The following is a 19,602-nucleotide window of genomic DNA, read 5'->3' as shown; positions in this document are numbered from 1 at the left end:
TCATAAAAAAGGCTAGACTTCATAGTAGCTTAAACATGACAATTTTTATTTAAAAACATGTAAAGTGAAAAACGGGATAGATACAACATAGTGAAGACTTATTTTTTTTAATTGCTTATTTATTTTAAGTAAGATTTTAAAAAATAATTACTAATATGTTAGTAATCTATTATTTTTACTCCAATTTTTTTTTATTTAGGGGGGGGGGGGGGTTGGGAAACTTACTAAATAAAATTTTTGAAAAAATTGATGGATCATTGAAAAATTACCCGTCAATTGTTTAGACATGATTCAAAACATAAATATCCCATTGGCTAATATTAAAAATGAATTAAGTTTCATTTTTCTATAAGATTAATTTTTTTTTGTTACGTATGAAAATTTTATTTAAAGACAACTATTTCATTTATAATATTTTTAATTAACAAGGTATTGATTTTGATAATTCATATTTTTATTCATCTGTTGCATAGGTAATCAGATTAGTACAAATTTATTTGAGTGATATTTTTATAATAATTGAAATTTTAATGTAAAGAGACTCTTAGATATTTATAATTAAATTAATGAATAAATTTTTTATAAGAATGATGTTTTTATTTCTTTTTATATCAAAATATCTTCATATTTTTAATGAGTCGTCTATAAAAAATTATATTTTTTAATCATTAATATACTCTTTTTATGTTGCATTAATTCATCTTTATGTTCATTTATGTCACCGAATAATTATATTAGGGTAAATTCATTTGAATGATTAATTTTTTTTAATAACCTTGGGTAATTATATTAGGGCATATTTATATTTAAATTTAATTCATACAACTCTTATATGAATGATATCTAAATTTCTTTTTATACCAAAACATCATTCTTTTTTTAGTTTGAAATTATAAAAATTATATTTTATAAACTATTATATATTATATTTATATTATCCTAATTCATATCTATATTTATCATGAGTATCCATTCAAAATCAAATTTATTAGGATGATTATATATATATATATATATATATATATATATATATATATATATATATATATATATATATATATATATATATATATATATATATAATCATTTGGGTTTTTTATTGCAAGAGTCTTACATATTTCATATTTTAATTTATGTTTCTCTTTATACGAAAACACCTTTCATTTTTTTTTCAATTTAAAGTATAAAAAAATATTTTTTGAATTATTATATATTTTATTTATGTTACATTAGTCCATATTTATATCCATCTATCTAGATAACCATATACTAAGACAAATTCCTTGGGTCTCTTTTGTATTTCTTAATTTGAGGATATAAAAAATTATATTTTTAAACTATTATATATTTTATTTATGCCACGCTAATCCATATTTATATTCGTGTATTACATGGGTGATCATATTAGAATTTATCGATTTGAGTAAATATTTTTTTTTATGATCAAAGATCCCTAGAAGTTAATACAATATTTCATTATTCCATTATATTCATGGATGAAAAAAAAGTATCTTAAAGATGTTATTAGTTTAAATTCACAAGCCTAAGAAGTAATATTTTTAATTAGAAAAGTAGTAGTTGTAATAGTAATTATAAGATAAGTATATTTAAATATACTTATTTTATTGACCCAAAATTTTAGATGTCTCATTGATAAATATTTCAAAACTAATAAAGATTGAAACTATTTACAAGTAAACACATGTATAAATGCTTTTTTGATTTCAATATTAAGCTAAATGGCATCATTGGTGAAAAACAATGTTTCTCTAGTAGAGAATTTCATGTTGTAACAAATAAATTCCATATTATACAAAACTTAAGAGATAACATCACTTTTAACTATAGTAAACTTTTATGATATAAGAAAAATAATTATCTCATTAGAAGTAAACTCTTCATATGGTTGAACAATATATATTTTTATGGGAGTGGTTGGGAAGCTTATCTTTTCTTTAAAGAAAATTTGAATAGATATATTTTTCAAAAAGCTCTTAAAAAATCAAGCAAATAGTTTTAGGGAAAAAAAATTAGGAACTAAACTTTTAGGGAAAATCATTGGATGACTCAAAAATTACACGTCAATTATTAAAACATGATTCAAAATATCGATATACCATTGGTTGTTATTAACAAGGAATTAAATTCCATTTGTTTATAAATTTAAAGTTTTTTTTATTTCTATTGTTAAATGTGAAAAATTTATTTAAAGAAAAATATTTATTCATAATTTTTTGTTATATTTTTTTAATTAACAAGATATTGATCTCAATAATTCATATTTTTATTCATCCGCTGTATAGGTCATTTTATTAGGATAAATTTATTTGAGTGATTTTTTTATTTTAATGTCAAGAGACTCTTAGATATTTATACTTAAATTAATGTATAAATTTTTTATAGGAACGATGTTTATATTTCTTTTTATATTAAAATATCCTTCATATTTTTAATATGAATCTATAAAAAATTATACTTTTTAAATAATTATATATTTTTCTTTTCTTGCATTAATTCATCTTTATATTCTTTATGCACTCAGGGTAACCATACTAAAATAAACTTATTTTGATGATTAATTTTTTTTAATAATCATTGTGTTTTTTATATATTTAGAAACTATAAAATATTTATATTTATATCTTATAAGCTATTATATATTATATTTATGTTATCCTAATTCATACTTATATTTATCTATTACATGAGTATCATACAAAATTATTTGGACTTTTTATTGCAAGAGTCTTAGATATTTATGATATTTTGGTTTATGTTTATTTTTATATTAAAACACCTTTTATTTTCTTTTCAAATTGAAAGTATAAAAAGTTGTATTTTTAAAATTGTTATATAACCTATTTATGTTACATTAATTCACATTTATATCCATCTATTATTAGATAACCATAGACCAAGATAAATCGGTTACAATGTTTAAACTTTCTTGTATCAAAATATTTTCTTAATTTGATTATATAAAAAATTATATTTTTAAATTATTATTTATTTTATTTTTATTATGTTAATCCATATTTGTATTCATATATTACATAGGTAATTATATTAAAATTTATGGATTTGAATAAAAAAATTATAATAAAAGATTTATGAAAATCAATACAATATTTTATTATATAATAAAAATATATATTTTAAAGAAGTTATTAGTTAAAACTCACAGAGGCACTCTAATGATTCCAAAATGCACGAATCCAAGGTAGGCAATCTTTGGCCAGTCTTCGCCTCCTGGTTTCTGGCAACGGTGCTCGAGGTTGGGGCAGCCATTAATCTTAAGACGTGAAATGGATATGGGAAGACCCTCCTCTGGTAGCTGTTGGAGGTTGGGGCACTCCTGAAGACTCAATTGCTTGAGAGAGGAGAGCTGACAGAGCCCCTTGTAGTCCAGTTTTTTTAGATTTGGAAAATCATTGATCCATAGACAAGTAAGAGAGAGTGGCAGCAAACCTTCATCGGGAAAAGATTCCGCATCCAGCTTACTTATCCACAACATTTCCAGAGAGGGATTGTCTCCCGAAGCCCCTTTCAGTGAGGCCATGAGTCCGGACGAGCATCTCATGAGTTGCATATTTTTTAGATTTGATGGCAAACCTCCTTCAGGGAACGACTCAACTCTTGGACAATCAGATATCCTTAGCTTCTTGAGAGATGGAAGGTGCATATGCATGCTTCCAGGCAATGATTCTAATTGAGGGCACTTTCTGATTGTCAGATCTTGAAGATGATTAAGGGTGTGATCCTGTGTAAACATCTGTAGATTACGAAAGCCACTGAGACAAAGGGTCCTGAGTGCTGGGAAGAAATCTAGCGGAAAAGTCTTTAGAGAGTCACGGCCATCATCACTCATTCCACAATCGCAACACATTTCATCTATCGGGCAACAATAAATATACAGTTTTTTCAAAGTATCAGACTTTTCCAGCAACAATGCTTCCATGCTGTGTCCGCCCATGCTGAGCATTTTCAAAGTAGCCCAGTCAAGTTGCAGTTGCAGCTTTCCAGTGTCTTTCAGGTCTAGTACTAGAGCCCTGGGAGCTGAAGCCTCAAGTTGTTTGCACTCACTAATTTCTAGCTTCTTTAAAGGAAGAAGTTGCTCTGGGAGGTCACCTTTCAGCTTGGGACAATACCTTATAGAAAGATATTGAAGACATGGAAAAGCACCTGTCACAGCTTGACATTCCCATTTTTCCCATGCTTTCATAAAGGAGAACTTCAATGTTTGCAACGATGGAAATGAAGAAGTGCTATTCCCATGAAAATCAGCGCCAATGCTCACTATCCCATCAAGACTTGAAATCTCAAGCTTCTTGAGAATTGGCAAAAGTCCAAGGGAAGGCAAACGTTGGCAAGATTGACAGTTGCGCAACACTAAGGACACCACATTTGATAAAGAATTATCGGATAACCAATTTGGGAATTGTTTACCACCATAGTTGATGATTGATAACTCCTTCAGGTGTTTGGAAGGTTGTAGATTCTCAATTACAACTACATCCCTTTCTTTGGCGTGATCATCAGGGTTCCGGTGCGAATTCCATCCAAACTCTAGTTTCACAAGGTCTGTTTTATTTTTCAAATCTGCAGCTAATGCATCTGAGGAATTCTCAATATTCTGCAGCTCGCTAAATGATAATCTTCCATGAAGATTGAGCTCTCCTAATTGCTGAATAGTGAACTCGCTACTTTTGCCAACATCAAAAGAACTCATGGATACTTGAAGATTCTTCAGCTTTCCCAGATGCGGTGGCACCTTTATAATGTCAGTAATTACAAATTCAAGGCGATGCAAATTGGTGAGTTCATGCAAATTCGAGGGCAGCTCCTTCAAATATATACAACCATTCAGCTTCAGTATTTGCAAGTTGGAGAGCGAACATGTTGAATCAGGTAGTTTTTGTATACAAGTACGGGAAAGGTCTAATGAACGAAGATGTTTAAGATCACCTACAGAGTTGGGCACTTGTGTAAGAAAAGAACACGAATCCAAAGATAAAACACACAAATTGGTGAGTTCATGCAAATTCGAGGGCAGCTCCTTCAATTTTCTACAATAGTTCAGCTTCAGTATTTGCAAGTTGGAGAGTGAACATGTTGAATCAGGTAGTTTTTGTATACAAGTACGGGAAAGGTCTAATGAACGAAGATGTTTAAGATCACCTACAGAGTTGGGCACTTGTGTAAGAAAAGAACACGAATCCAAAGATAAAACACACAAATTGGTGAGTTCATGCAAATTCGAGGGCAGCTCCTTCAATTTTCTACAATAGTTCAGCTTCAGTATTTGCAAGTTGGAGAGTGAACATGTGGATTCAAGTAGTTTTTTAATGCCAGTCTCGGAAAGGTCTAACGAACGAAGATGTTTAAAATTGCAAACAGAGTCAGGCAGCTCTATAATGTTTGAGTCAGACAGAGATAAGACGCGTAAGAACTTTAACTTGGAGAACAATTCATGTATCGACATCTTGCAATTCCAACTCCAGCAAGTTTCATTCATTCTCCTGCTTGTTGGCATAAATGTACGCAATTTTTTAGTATCACATGAAGTTCCAAACTCATCAAAATCTCCTTTGGTAATCACTGAAAATGAAAAATGACGGGTTGTTTTCTGTGTACTTTTTTCTCGATCAACTCCCAACCTGAAATAGATGTCCCCACAAACATATTTTGCCAAATCATTTAGAAGGTCATGCATGACAAATCCTTCTTTATATTTGCTTGATTGTTGAAAGAAGGACCTTGATAATAAATCATTGAAGTACAGCTGGCCAACTTCTTCTGGACTCTTACTGCCTTGATGGCAGTTTAGGAAATTTTCAGCCATCCACAACTGAATTAAACACTCCCTGTCAAACTCATAATCCTTGGGGAATAAAGCACAGTATGCAAAGCATGTCTTGAGATGGAGAGGAAGGTGGTGATAGCTCAATGCTAAAGCAGGAACAATACCACTGTCCTTTAATTCCCATATTTCGCTTTTCAACATGCTTTCCCATTCCCAGGCAGATGGTTTGTTGTGTAATAGACTTCCCATTGACTTCAAGGCCAGAGGAAGTCCTTTACATTTTTTAACAATCTTCATACCAATCACTGGGCATCCTGGATCTCGTGGAAGATTATCATCTCTGAATGCATGTTTTGCGAACAATTGCCAGCAATAATCTTCTTGTAATTGCTCCAGCTTGTGTTCTTTTGACCTCATGGTAGAAGCAACTTCCTCATTGCGTGTTGTGACAAGGATCCTACTTCCCTGAGCTCCACAAACAAGAGCATTCTGCACAGCTTCCCATTTAGGCCTGCTTTCGTTCCAAACGTCATCCAAAACGACGAGAAATTTTTTATCTGCCAATTTTTCTTTTAGTCTTCTCTGAACTATTTCTAGCTCTCTACCATGATCAGTCGAATCAGTAATCGTGTCAAGAATTGCTCTTGATACGTTGAAAACATCAAATTCCTCTGAAACACAGATCCAAGCTTTGACATCAAACTTACTCACTATTCTTGGGTCATTGTATACAAGTTGGGCAAGCGTGGTCTTACCCAACCCGCCCATGCCCACGATAGAAAGTATTGATAGCTTTTCATCAGTGTCAGAAGTGATCCAGTCCAAGATCAATTTTTTGTCATCATCTCTGCCATAAATATCACTTTCTACCACCGAAGATGTTGATGGCAATTTCTCTAACACTTTACTACCCGATCCTGATCCAACCCCAACACCACTGGTCCTTGTCAAACCTAGATAACGACTTTGGCTTTCAAGATCATCCAGGTCATCAAGGATTTGTTCCATCCTTGATTCAATTTCCTTGTCAAAAGAGCTCAAAGAAGAAGGTCTGAAGAAATTGCTCACCTGGTTAAGAATGGGCTGGGATTCAGCTTCTACTTGGCATTTGGAGAGTTCATAGTCTATATCAGCCAAGAGATCCTCTACTTCAAACACTACATCTTTGGCCTTAAAAAGCCAATCTCTGACCCATGTATCTCTGAACTGCTTAAGTTCTGCATCATCGGCAAGAACATCGATGGCTAGTAGCTTCACCTTCAAGCTGCTCAGCAGCTTCTTATTGAGTTTTCTTCCACGAAAGTAGTCCACAAAACGAGAAGCCAAACTGTCAATTGTCATCTGAACGAAAGTAGAAACAAGAGCACCAGCAACCATTTCTGCTGCCATGGTAGGAATGAAAGTAGATGAATGGAAATGAGTAATTTGAAAAGAGCAGTTTATGCCAATGACAAAGTGCAGGGAAGGGTCAAAATATTTTGGTGAAATGAGTAATAAGATTTTCTATGAATGATGGTTGGCTTTACTTGAGGAAGGCGGCCGAAAAATTAACATTTTTTTCTTTGATGACCAATAACTGTTGAGTCTTCCGGATAAGACAAAAAAATGTGCATTCCACCCTTCCTATTTATTAAATTATCAAGTTATACATCATTGTACTTTTATATTTAGGAAACAACATAGAGAAAGAGAGGAGGTCTTATTTTTATTTTTAAGTGTATTTTCCAAATTTTCAATTTCTTGAATATTCTCTGACTTGATAAGGATTTCTTATTCAGATATAATATATTACATGCAAATTTGTTTGATATCCTTACTTTATTCACTTAATTAAAGATTTAATTAAGCAAGTTTAGCATATTTAGTCAAATAGTATATTTAAATTTGATGATTTAATTATTATGTCCAATAAATGGTATTAATTTCTTGGAAGTTGGTAGCTCTTTAGTTATGTCTGATTTTGGCTAATTAATGAAAACTTTAGTCTCTCTAGTCAATTTCAGTGGCTAAAATATCATACATGTATATTTAAGTCATAACAGCCTATATATACTGCATCTCAATAGAGGATAGAAACTCTGATCGAATTAATTAAATAACTCAATAAAAAAACTAATTGAATAAATCATTTATTTTTTTCATTTCCCAACCATTTTTCTTTTGGTATATTTTGTTATTTTTATCACATTTTTTCCATCCTTTTTTTCATTTTCTTAATTTTTCATTCACTCTTATTAAGTTTATAAATTAGGGCTGGCCAAACTCAGTGGAGGGTTAATGTACTGATGAAATGTGTAAAAACTAACAAGCTATTTTATGAATGAATGTGTGACTATTATTCTAAGAGGGTAACTTTTGGGATATTTTCCATGACTTGATTAGAAAGGGTTTTGTTTGTACGTACTGTGTGTAACACGTTTCTGTACGATGGCCTGAGATTTTTTTATTTGTGGCAGTCAACCATAGTCTTCCCTAGAAAAAAAGAATTAACTGAAAGTTTGGGTAAAAACTAATCCTGCATTTGCAAGTTCTAAGAATTGTAGTAGGGTTAGACTGAGCAGAATAAGGACCTTTAACACTGATTTGCATTCCCTGAAGACCAAGCTCATTCATGCAGGGTCGATGTACTGATGAAATAAGTAATAAGCTATTTTTATGAACAAGCTTTCCGAGCAAATACAGTAGCATGCATTTTTTTTTTAATTTTTTTAACCAGCAAATATTTTGTTGTTAATTAGTTAATTTTTTTAGTCAGAGGACTCGAATTCATATTCCTCCTTATAGCATGCATTTTTTTATTTTTTAACCCGCAAATATTTAGTTGTTAATTAGTTTTTTTTTTTTTTTTTGTGAGAGGATTCGAATTCATATTCCTCCTTTCCTTCGTCTTTTAGCATATATGCATGTAATGTAGGTGTGAGCTGTATTCCACGAATGAATGGCTATGATTCTGCAAATGGTAGATTTTAGGATATTTTCCATGACTTGTTATTCCAAAGGTGGTTGTGTGTCACACGTTTCTTTACCATTGCTTTAATTTGGGTTGGTGAACATCTTTAATTTTCTCTGATGGCCAGTCAACCATAGAGTCTTCCCTACAATACTTACATTAACAGCAGCTAGCTGTATTTTTCCAGGAATGAATGAAAACAGTTAATTATTTTCTTTACAGTTAAATCAAAAGTTGTTGAAGTAATATAATAAATTATCAAAATAGTTAAATGGGTGATATTGTTATAACTTGAACATGAATACTAAAATTTTACACTCATTTTCTCAAAATCATTAAAACATAGTTTGTATGTGATTATTTGCTAATATTTTTTCTCCAATAATAATCATCACCCCTATTGAGTAAGAGAAATTAATATTTATGAAATGGAATAAGATTGTAGAACAATGATTGCTTTATACAAAATAGAAATAATATGATATTAGATTGTTTGAAAAAAATGACAAAAAAATCTAGATGAAATTAAACCCAACAATTATAATTAAAAGAAGACAAATTAAACAATGAATAAATCGAAGACTAATTAATGTATATAAAACACAAAATAAACCATGAATAAAATACAAATCAAACCCAAAAATTATAATTGAAAGAAAAAAAAAAGGAAACTCGCCTAAATTATAAATAATGTAGGATCACCTAAACTCACCTAAAAAGAAAAAAGAAAACCCACCTAAAGCAAACATGAGTACTGTATCTAATGACTACCAAAACCATATCCAATCTTAATATAACTTAGGTTATTTTATGATTCGACTTGGTAAATATTTTTCTAAATTTTAATGCGCAATAAAAAAATTTAAAACACCAAATGAAATAAAAAAAATGTTGCTTATAGAATAAAAATACTTTTGACCTCTCACAACTTTAACCAAACATGTATTTAAATATACCATAATGATCTTATCTTACTTGACCATGATTTACATACATTTTATTTACTTTGCTCATTCAAGTACAATATATAGAAATAAAGCTGCTTTATTGGGAAGGTAGGGAATAAATTGCACATTCAGTTCCATGTTTGCTTGTCATCTTGCATTTTCATGTCACTAAGCAGATTTTAAGTCTTCAATCAACTATCGGGTCTCTAAAATAATATAGATTACTTTACATGATTTCTGAGCAAAGTTTATTATTATTATTATTATTATTATTATTATTATTATTATTATTATAATAGCCAGTCCCATCAAGCTCGGTTAATATTCATTTTGCATAATTTATGTTGTGACAGAAAATTTATTATTCATAATGAATATTATTGATATTATGTTTATTATAAATTATTTTTGTAAATTATTTTTTAAGTGGTTGTTGTGATGTTATGCTTGTAAAGATAAAAAAATATAAAAAGTCTATTATGATATTATGTTTATTATAAATTATTTTTACAAATTATTTTTTAAGTGATTATTGTGATGTTATGTTTGTAATGATAAAAAAATATAAAAAAACTATTATAAAATTATATTTTATCTATATAAAATGAAATTATTAACATTGTCGTAAAAAATTAGTGATTATTTTCATCCAAATGACCAAAATATATCACAAAATTGACATTTTATTCCAAAAAAAAATACTGACATTTAAGTCCAAATTAAATTACTCACAAATCCATCCACACAAAAAAATTACTAGCAATTTCATGCATAAAATTTTTACTAACGTTTATGTCCAAAAATGATTTTTGGATTGAGATTTCCATCCAATCTAGTCATGGCAATCAATTCTATGATAAATTTATCCTTGTGTGTCACATAGGTAACTTTTTTTAATGGTAACGAAAGAAAGTTAACGGCATAATATTTTTGTCACACTTTTGATAACTAAATTTTGTAGTTAGATATTTCAAGAACATATTTGTGTGAATTATACTTTTAGAGATAAAAATGACTATTTATCCTAATATTTAATAGTATTAGTGATTACAATAATTTTTTTATACACACATGTTACTATAATTAATTTTTTGAATTTCTAACAAATTAACAAAAGTGTTGAAAAATATTTTTTATTATTTTTTAAAACTTTATTTTTTCCATTTTTATATTAATAAAACAAGGAAAAACTCATATTAAAGTAATGAAGTTTAAAAAATTTAATTCAATATATAAAAAATACTTACCGATTCATGAGGTATGTATAAGTAAAATTGTGTAATTTTTTATTATAAAAGATAATCTAATATTTGCCATTGTTTCTCAATAGAACACAATTGATTAGATAAAAAAATTTATTATATGAATTGATTCATTATTTATAATATATATATATATATATATATATATATATATATATTATGTATTAATTGTCTACTAAGTGAAGAAATCTTAACTTTTGAAATTGTTTAGTTTAAATGACGTTTATTTTCTTTCATTTACACACCAATAATATATTTCTAATATCACCCTCACCTATTAATAAATATCATACATTACTGTTTTTTTTCATATTCTTATTAAGGTCAATTAAAACTTTTTTTCACATTTACTTACCAAAAATATATTTCTAATACTGCTCCACCTATATATATATATAAAGATACATCATTCACATAATTTGTATAAATAATATAATATTATTTTTACAAATGTTAATTTTATAGTATAATTTCAACAAATATTTTTACGCTTTTTATTCATATAATTTAATAAAATATTTATATTTTTTCAATACTTTGAATATTTTCAAATTATATCACAGAAAAATATTACCTTACAAATAATCTATGCAATGGATATATTTTATTTTAAATATGTTTTTTTATGCGTAATTCCAACAAACATTTTACATTGAATTACTTTTATAATTTAATGTAATATTTTTTTTAAATATTCAAAATATATATCTCAAAATTATAGCATTTAGATTATTTATAAGTTTAAATATATTTTTATTCCTAATAAATACCTGATTTTTATGTAACAATTTTATTTTATTCATTGATAAATTAAAAAAAATGTATTTGTTCTTTCATAAATTAATAAATTTTGTTTTAATCTTGACTATTAATAAATAAAAATAATTTATTAGAAAAAATATATAATTCACTAATTTATGATAGATTAAAAGAATGTATTAATGACCAAAAACAAAATATATTCAAACCTTATTTATAAACCCAGACAACGGGTGGTTCAATACTTCATTTAAATAATTCTGATAAAAAATGAAAAAATGGGCGGCAACGGATATTCACATATAGCTAACATGAAAATGAAAATTTTGCTGGCCCCTTTTGTTGTACACACTGTTAGCTCATTTAAATAAATTCAAGATATCTAACATCTTACACATATTTAATAAAGACTTTAGTGTGTTTAGTCAATTTCGGTGACTGAATTATTGATAGGGTGCTGAGAAATAAGAAGGAAGCTTCCTGTATGAGGTTAGGAAGGATACCTCTAGAAAACAAGAAAGAAACAGACAAGTTTGTTTGGTAAAATTTCGACATGAAAATTGCCACAATTATGACCCTTTATTTTGACATGAAAATAAATTAAAATTATGGCCATCAACAAAATTTGGTATCCAAACCATCTGTATTATATTTTCACATGAAAAAAAAAAAAGAAACATTAAAAATAATGCTAAATTTATGTATGAAATTATAGTAAAATTAGAAATCAGTAAATATTTCGAAACACTTTCACATAATAATTTTTTAATTTTTTATCACATTTACATTTTCAATTTTATATAAAATATTTTTATAATAGAATTAATTGTGCAATTATCTGATTCAAAATAAATATAATTTCCTTTCGTATATTTACTAGTGTAAAATCTAAAGAAATGTTTATATACATGAAGTGTGTAATTTTTAATTTATAATCTAATGAAAATCATATGGCCTAATCATAAAGTATACCTTTTAGTATAATTAGAATTTAATTTTATTACATATATATATATATATATATATATATATATATATATATATATATATATATATAACAAATGTATAATTAGAATTTACTTTTCTTACATATATACTTATTATTATAAAGAATACCTTTTTCCTATATATTATTTTATAATAAAAATCGGTGAGAACATTACAAATTGATAAAATAATTTATAAATCTTTATTTTTATTTTATTATTCCATCCAACAATATAATTTATCATAATAAAAAAAAATAATCAACGTTTCACATTGTATATTAGTTTAATTCTTATAAAAAAATTACATTTTTCTCTAATAATAATATTGCAGAACATCACAAATTAGTAAAATACTTCATAATTTTTTATTTTTAATTCATACTTAAATCCAATAATATGATTTATCTTAGTAAAAAAATTAATATAACCTTCCACACTCTACACTAATTTAATTCTTAAATTAAATATTGTAATTATTAGAGAAATTAAGGTTATCTTTAAATACAAATTAAATTAGTAAATGAAACAATTGTCTGAAATATGATTTAATAATACTTTAATAAGCATTAAATATCCATCAAATGATCCAATTTAAATTACATGAATAAAATTTATTGTTACATTAAATTATATTAAAAACACTATTTTTAAATATCATAATTTCAATTTTTAAAATATTTATTATTAAAAATATAAAATTCATCCTAATTCAAAATTTTAATTAATTTATATTAATTGTATTTACGTCAAACTTAATTTCTGATAATAAAAACCAATTAGAAAGTTTTTTAATATTAAATTGAATTTGAATATATGAATTTTAAAGAGTAATATTTTGTTATAATGCTAAAAACTTTTAAATTTTATATTCTACAAATTAAAAATAAATATTTTTTCCATTTAACAAATTAAATTGAATTTGTAAAATATATTTTTTATAACTATTTTATTATACTATTTTAGAAAAATTAGAAATCATGGATATTTTTTAAGAAAAATGTGTATTGAGTTAGGATTTTAAAAAAAAATTACATGAACAAATGAGACATATCATAAATAATGATAAATTTAAGTTCATTAGTGACACAAAATTAGACTAAAATTTTGCAATCAATAAAATATTAGAAATGCTTATAACTTATGTACCTAGAAATATTTGTAAAATTGAATTTTTTATTTTGATTTTGATTTAGTTGTAATTTCTTATTAAAATTATAAACATATCTTCTATATTAAACATTATCAAAACTCTAACGAATAATAAATAATTCAAATATTTTATTGTTCACGATGCATTTTTTCTATTTTTAATTAAATTTTAAATTTTATTCAGAATAATAAGTATAAAACAAATTATTGAAGATTTCGATCCTTATATAAACTTATATAAAATTATTTTATAATAACTTTAAATTTGCAATTATCTCATTCAAAATTTAAACATGCTAAACAATATAAAGTTAAATTTTAAAATATTTATTCATATAAATATAGAATTGATAGTAATTCAAACTTAATGAAGTCAAAATAAATTTATCATTTAAATAATAAGAAACATATAAAGATGATAAATGATTTAAATTTAAATTTTAAAAATATTTATTAATTCAATCAATTTAAATTGTTGTTACATACTTATGTAGCTGGGTATCCTCTTAGATCCATGCCTAAAAGTTGTTATACATTCCAATTATAAAACGAATTATATGTGGAAAATGAAAAAGGTAAAATAATTAAAAATAAAATGAGGATATGTCTTATTTAAAAATCGAAAAAGGAATGATGACATGATATGAGCATATGATTTTATATATTAAAAATTTAACGAATAGATGTATGTTAACCTAGCTTAAATGAATCGATTTTGGTAAAAAAAATAAAAGTCTTTCTCTTCAAATACCATTATCAGATATTAAACTTTAAGATAACAATAGAAAAACATTTTTCTTTAAATATTTTGGATGAAAAATAATGTTTTGATTAGAGTTTTGTACACTGTCTCATTTGGATGAAAAATAGTGTAACATAAAATAAAACCAGAAGTTTTCTTATGTCTATCGATATTTAAATAATTAATCGGAAAAAGTTCAATGATTCAAATGATATTTTTATGTTCATTAATTACTATTAATGTTAATGTTTTTGATATTTTGATTTCATTCAATTTTTCTAATCAGTTATTTTTCTGTTAACCTTTTTATTTGACCGTCACATCCATTAACATATATGGTATTTTATTTTTCATATTCTAATTAAGAAAGCAACATAGATGGAGGATGTCTTATTTTTTAAGTGTATTTCTCAAATTTCCAACTTCTTGGATATTCTGTGACTTGGTAGAATTTCTTAATCCGATATAATATATTATATTGCATGCATATTTGTTTGATATCCTTACTTTATTCACTTAATGAAAGATTTAATTAAGTAAGTTTAGCACATTTAGTCTGATAGTATGTTTGAATTTGATGATTTAATTATTATGTCCAAAAAATGGTATTAATTACTTGGTAGTTGGTAGCTCTTAAGTTATGTGTGATCTTGATTAATTAATGAAAAATTTAGTCTGTCTAGTCAATTTCAGTGGCTAAAACACTGTACATGTATATTTAAGTCATAACAGTGTACGGTTATATATACCGCAACTCAAGAATAGAAACTCTGATCGAATTAATTAAATAATTCAATAAAAAAAACTAATTAAATAAATCATTTATTTATTTTTCATTTCCCGACCATTTTTCTTCTAATACATTTAGTTATTTTTATCACTTTTTTTTTTCATTTTTCTTTCATTTTCTTAATTTTTCGTTCACTCTTATTAAGTTTATAGATTAGGGCTGGCCATACTCAGTGGAGGGTTAATGTACTGATAACAGTAGTAGATAACATGTTAGGCTTGTCGGTTTGAATAGTATTTTACATGAATGAATGAGTGGCTATTATTCTGAGAGGGTAGCTTTTGGGATATTTTCCATTATTTGATTAGAAAGGATTTTGTTTGTGTGTCTCATTATAACCCAACATAAATTGAATAGATTTATTTTTTGAAATAATTCAAGAAAAAAGAAATGCTTTGATTTATTAAAGAAATTCAATTAACAAAATTATTTGTACAACGAAATTGGTTAACTAAACTAGTTTTCATTTGAATATTTTATTTGAAAATCAGTTTGAAATTAATCCGATCCTTATAATTAGTTTAAAATTAATTAAAAATCAATTCAGAATTAATTTTTTAAAATTAATTGGATTCTGAACTAATTTCTAAATTAATTTAATTATTTAAATATAAAATTGAACTAAAATAATTTAAAACTAATTCAATTCGAGTTTTTTTTTTTATCAAACTACTTATTGCATACTCGTGAAGTCTGATCCCTTATGCTGATTCCCACTCCAACCTCACCTTTGGGACCAAAAACAGCACTCTGTTAGGCGGTTTTTCCCATTCGGCAGGTTGCAACTGCTTATTAGAACCTAATTAAGAATTATTAATAGAATAAGAACATGAAGAACGAGGGTTTTCCACTCTCTAAAGCCATTTTTAGCTCTCTGCACAACTGCAAAAGGGGTCTGAACTTTGCTTTCCCAAATCATAACAACCTCAATCAACTTTGGCTTCGGATGGACTTAAAATTATAGTACTGTCACACCCACTATAATGTTTTAAAGAAAAAATATCTAAAATAAATGCAAAAGAGACAAAATTTTAATATTATAGAAATGTATTTATACTTATATTAATTTATTATTAATATTAAATTTCACTTGTGCAGAGCACGAGTCACTAGCTAGTTTAATCTTAATGCCCTGTCCATATATGTTTCTTCTATTAGTTAAGTAGCTTAAAACTTTATATTGCCATATCATGAAAAAAAAAGATGAGAGTTTTGAAAAATGTATGAGAGTGTCACTTATATAATCATGAAAACAATATAATCTTTATACCTAACATCATACATTTATATTGAAGCTATGAGAGTGTGTCACTTATATAATCATGAAAACAATAATTAAAAATGTATGTGCAAAAAGAAAAAAAAAACTACATCTTAAATAGTTCGACAGAGCATAGCAAACTCTGATCAAACTAATTATATAACTCAAATATAAACCATTAAGTTTATATATTGGAGGAGGCCAGATTCAGTGCAGGGTCGATGTACTGATGAAATAAGTAATAAGCTATTTTTATGAACAAGCTTTCCTAGCAAATACAATAGCATTCCTCCTTTCCTTGTCCTTTTAGCATGCATGTAATGTAGGTGTGAGCTGTATTTCACGAATGAATGAGTGGCTATGATTCTGCAAATGGTAGCTTTTAGGATATTTTCCATGACTTGTTATTCTAAAGGTTGTGTGTCACACGTTTCTGTACCATTGTTTTAATTTGGGTTGGTGAACATCTTTTTCTCTGACGGCCAGTCAACCATAGAGTCTTTCATACAATACTTACATTAACAGCAGCTAGCTGTATTTTTCCAGGAATGAATGAAAACATTTTATTATTTTCTTTACAGTTAAATCAAAAGTTGTTGAAGTAATATAATAAATTATCAAAATTGTTAAATGGGTGATATTATTATAACTACACAGTTGATTGATGTGATTATTTACTAATATTTTTTTTCCTAATAATAACCATCACTCCTACCTAGCAAAAGAGAAACTAATGTTAATGAAATAGAGTAAGATTGTAAAAGAATGATTTTCCTATATAGAATAGAAATAATATGATATTAGATTGTTTGAAAAAAATGATAAAAAATCGAAATGAAATCAAACCCAACCATTATAATTGAAAGAAGACAAATTAAACAATGAATAAATCGAAGATTAATGTATATAAAACACAAACTAAACCATGAATAAAACAAATACCAAACCCAAAAATTGCAATTGAAAGAAAAAAGAAAATTCACCTAAATTGTAAATAATGTAATATTTCTAGAAACACCGTTGGAAGAATTAAAAAAAAAATCAGAAGATAACACAAATTTAAAAATTCTTTAAAATCAAATTTATTCAAATTTATTTACCTATAGTCGTGCTAAGGTGGAAAGCGTGAGCTACTAAGATGGACAAATTGAGGAACCATGGGCCTCAAAAAGAGAGTGCTAAAACTAAAAGTCACTCTATAATTTCCACTTATATTTGGTTATAGTAGAAAGACATTAATGATAATATTTAATAGTATTAGTGATTACAACAATTTTTTATACACAGTGGTTACTATAATTAATTTTTGAATTTCTAAAAAATTAACTAGAGTGTTGAAAAATATTTTTTATTTTTTTCAACTTCATTTTTTCTGTTTTTATATTAAAACAAACAGGAAAATTTTCATATTAAAGTAATGAAGATAAAAAAATTAAATTTGATAAATAAAAAATAATTACTAATTCATGAGACACATACAAGTAAAATTTTGTGTAATTTTTTTATTATAAAAGATTATTCAACACTTGTCATGACATCTCAATAGAATATTTGACTAAATGAAAAAAAGAATAAAATCATGATTGATTATATTGATTGGTTCGCTATTTATAATAAAAATAATATATATAGAGAGTGAAGAAAACTTAACTTTTCAATTTTTATTAATTTAAATGTCGTTCATTTTTGTCATTTATTCACCAAAAATATTAAGAAAAAAAAACGACTTTTTTATTACAAAACAAATATAAATCTTAGATATACATGAAGAAACACCAACATAGTTAACCTAATTAAATCAAAGATATCTAACATCTTACACATATTTAATTTAATGAAGACTTTAGTGTTTTTAGTCAATTTTGATGACTGACTTATCATTAAAGAAATTCAAAAAACCTAAAATCATATATATAGAGAGAGTTTAATGACAGTACGCCAATGCATAGCAATAATAATTTAAAATGTATGTGTAAAAAAAAACTTAAATAGTTCAGCAGAGCATGGTCAAATCTGATCAAACTAATTAAATAACTCAAATGTACACCATTAAGTTTATATATTGGGGCTGGCCAGACTCAGTGCAGGGTTAATGTAGTGATGAAATTAAGTAATAAGCTATTTTTACAAACGATCTTTGCTAGCAAATACAGTAGCACATGTTAGGAATGTCAGTGTGAGCTTTATTCCATGAATGAATCAGTGGCTATAATTCTACAAAGGGTAGCTTCTGGGATATTTTCCATGACTTTGTGTAATCACTGTGTGTCACGCGTTTGAGTACGATTGCTTTAATTTGGGTTGGTGAACATCATTTTATATGCTGGCCCGTCAACTGTTACCATAGTCTTCCCTACAATATATAATACTGATATTAACAACAGCTGTATTTTGCTTACTGTCTTGACACTTCGGGATATTTTCGGAAAATAATGAACATACTATATTTTATATTTTATTTAGGAGAAAGGTTACTCCAAAACAAACATGAGTTTTGCATCTAATTATTCATAAAATTTTCTGTTTTAATAATTAATGTGAGTTAATATTATAAGATAATTATATTAGTTATTTATTATTAGTGAATTTTATTGTATGTGATCAAATTAAGTAAATTTGTTAGATAACCAAATCAGATAATATGAATTTAAATGAATATATGTGAGTGTTGATTCACTAGGAGATAATGAAAATCCTATTAAATTAACACATTATAAGAAGGTTATGGTCCCTAGTATATCAAGCCGTCGACACACAGATAGTTTTTGTTTTTCCCATTTGAAGAGTTATGAAAGTTCTATGAAGGATTAAAGAGATTCGATTGAGGAAGAACCATGAAACTATTGATTACGCGGTTAGCATTGTGTAACAGGTCCTACAAAGAACATATAGATAAGAAATCACATAAGAATTTAGATTCCGCTCGTTTGTTTCATCAATCATGATGAAT

At 26.5% G+C, this 19,602-nt stretch overlaps 1 protein-coding gene across 1 annotated transcript in view; it reads right to left on the bottom strand.

The window, feature by feature from the left end:
- Nucleotides 1–3,156: 3,156 nt before the first annotated feature.
- LOC114387255 (putative disease resistance RPP13-like protein 1) overlaps nucleotides 3,157–19,602 on the bottom strand; it is a 51,648-nt gene continuing 35,202 nt past the window's right edge. Inside the window, exon 2 of the mRNA XM_028347404.1 lies at nucleotides 3,157–5,410. Within this exon, the coding sequence (XP_028203205.1) occupies nucleotides 3,179–5,410 (2,232 nt within the window). The 3' untranslated portion in view covers nucleotides 3,157–3,178. The remainder of the gene's footprint in view (nucleotides 5,411–19,602) is intronic.

The sequence above is a fragment of the Glycine soja genome, chromosome 15 (genome assembly GCF_004193775.1).
Source record: "Glycine soja cultivar W05 chromosome 15, ASM419377v2, whole genome shotgun sequence".
NCBI classification, from domain to species: Eukaryota; Viridiplantae; Streptophyta; class Magnoliopsida; order Fabales; family Fabaceae; genus Glycine; species Glycine soja.
This window is presented reverse-complemented; position numbering and strand designations above follow the sequence as displayed.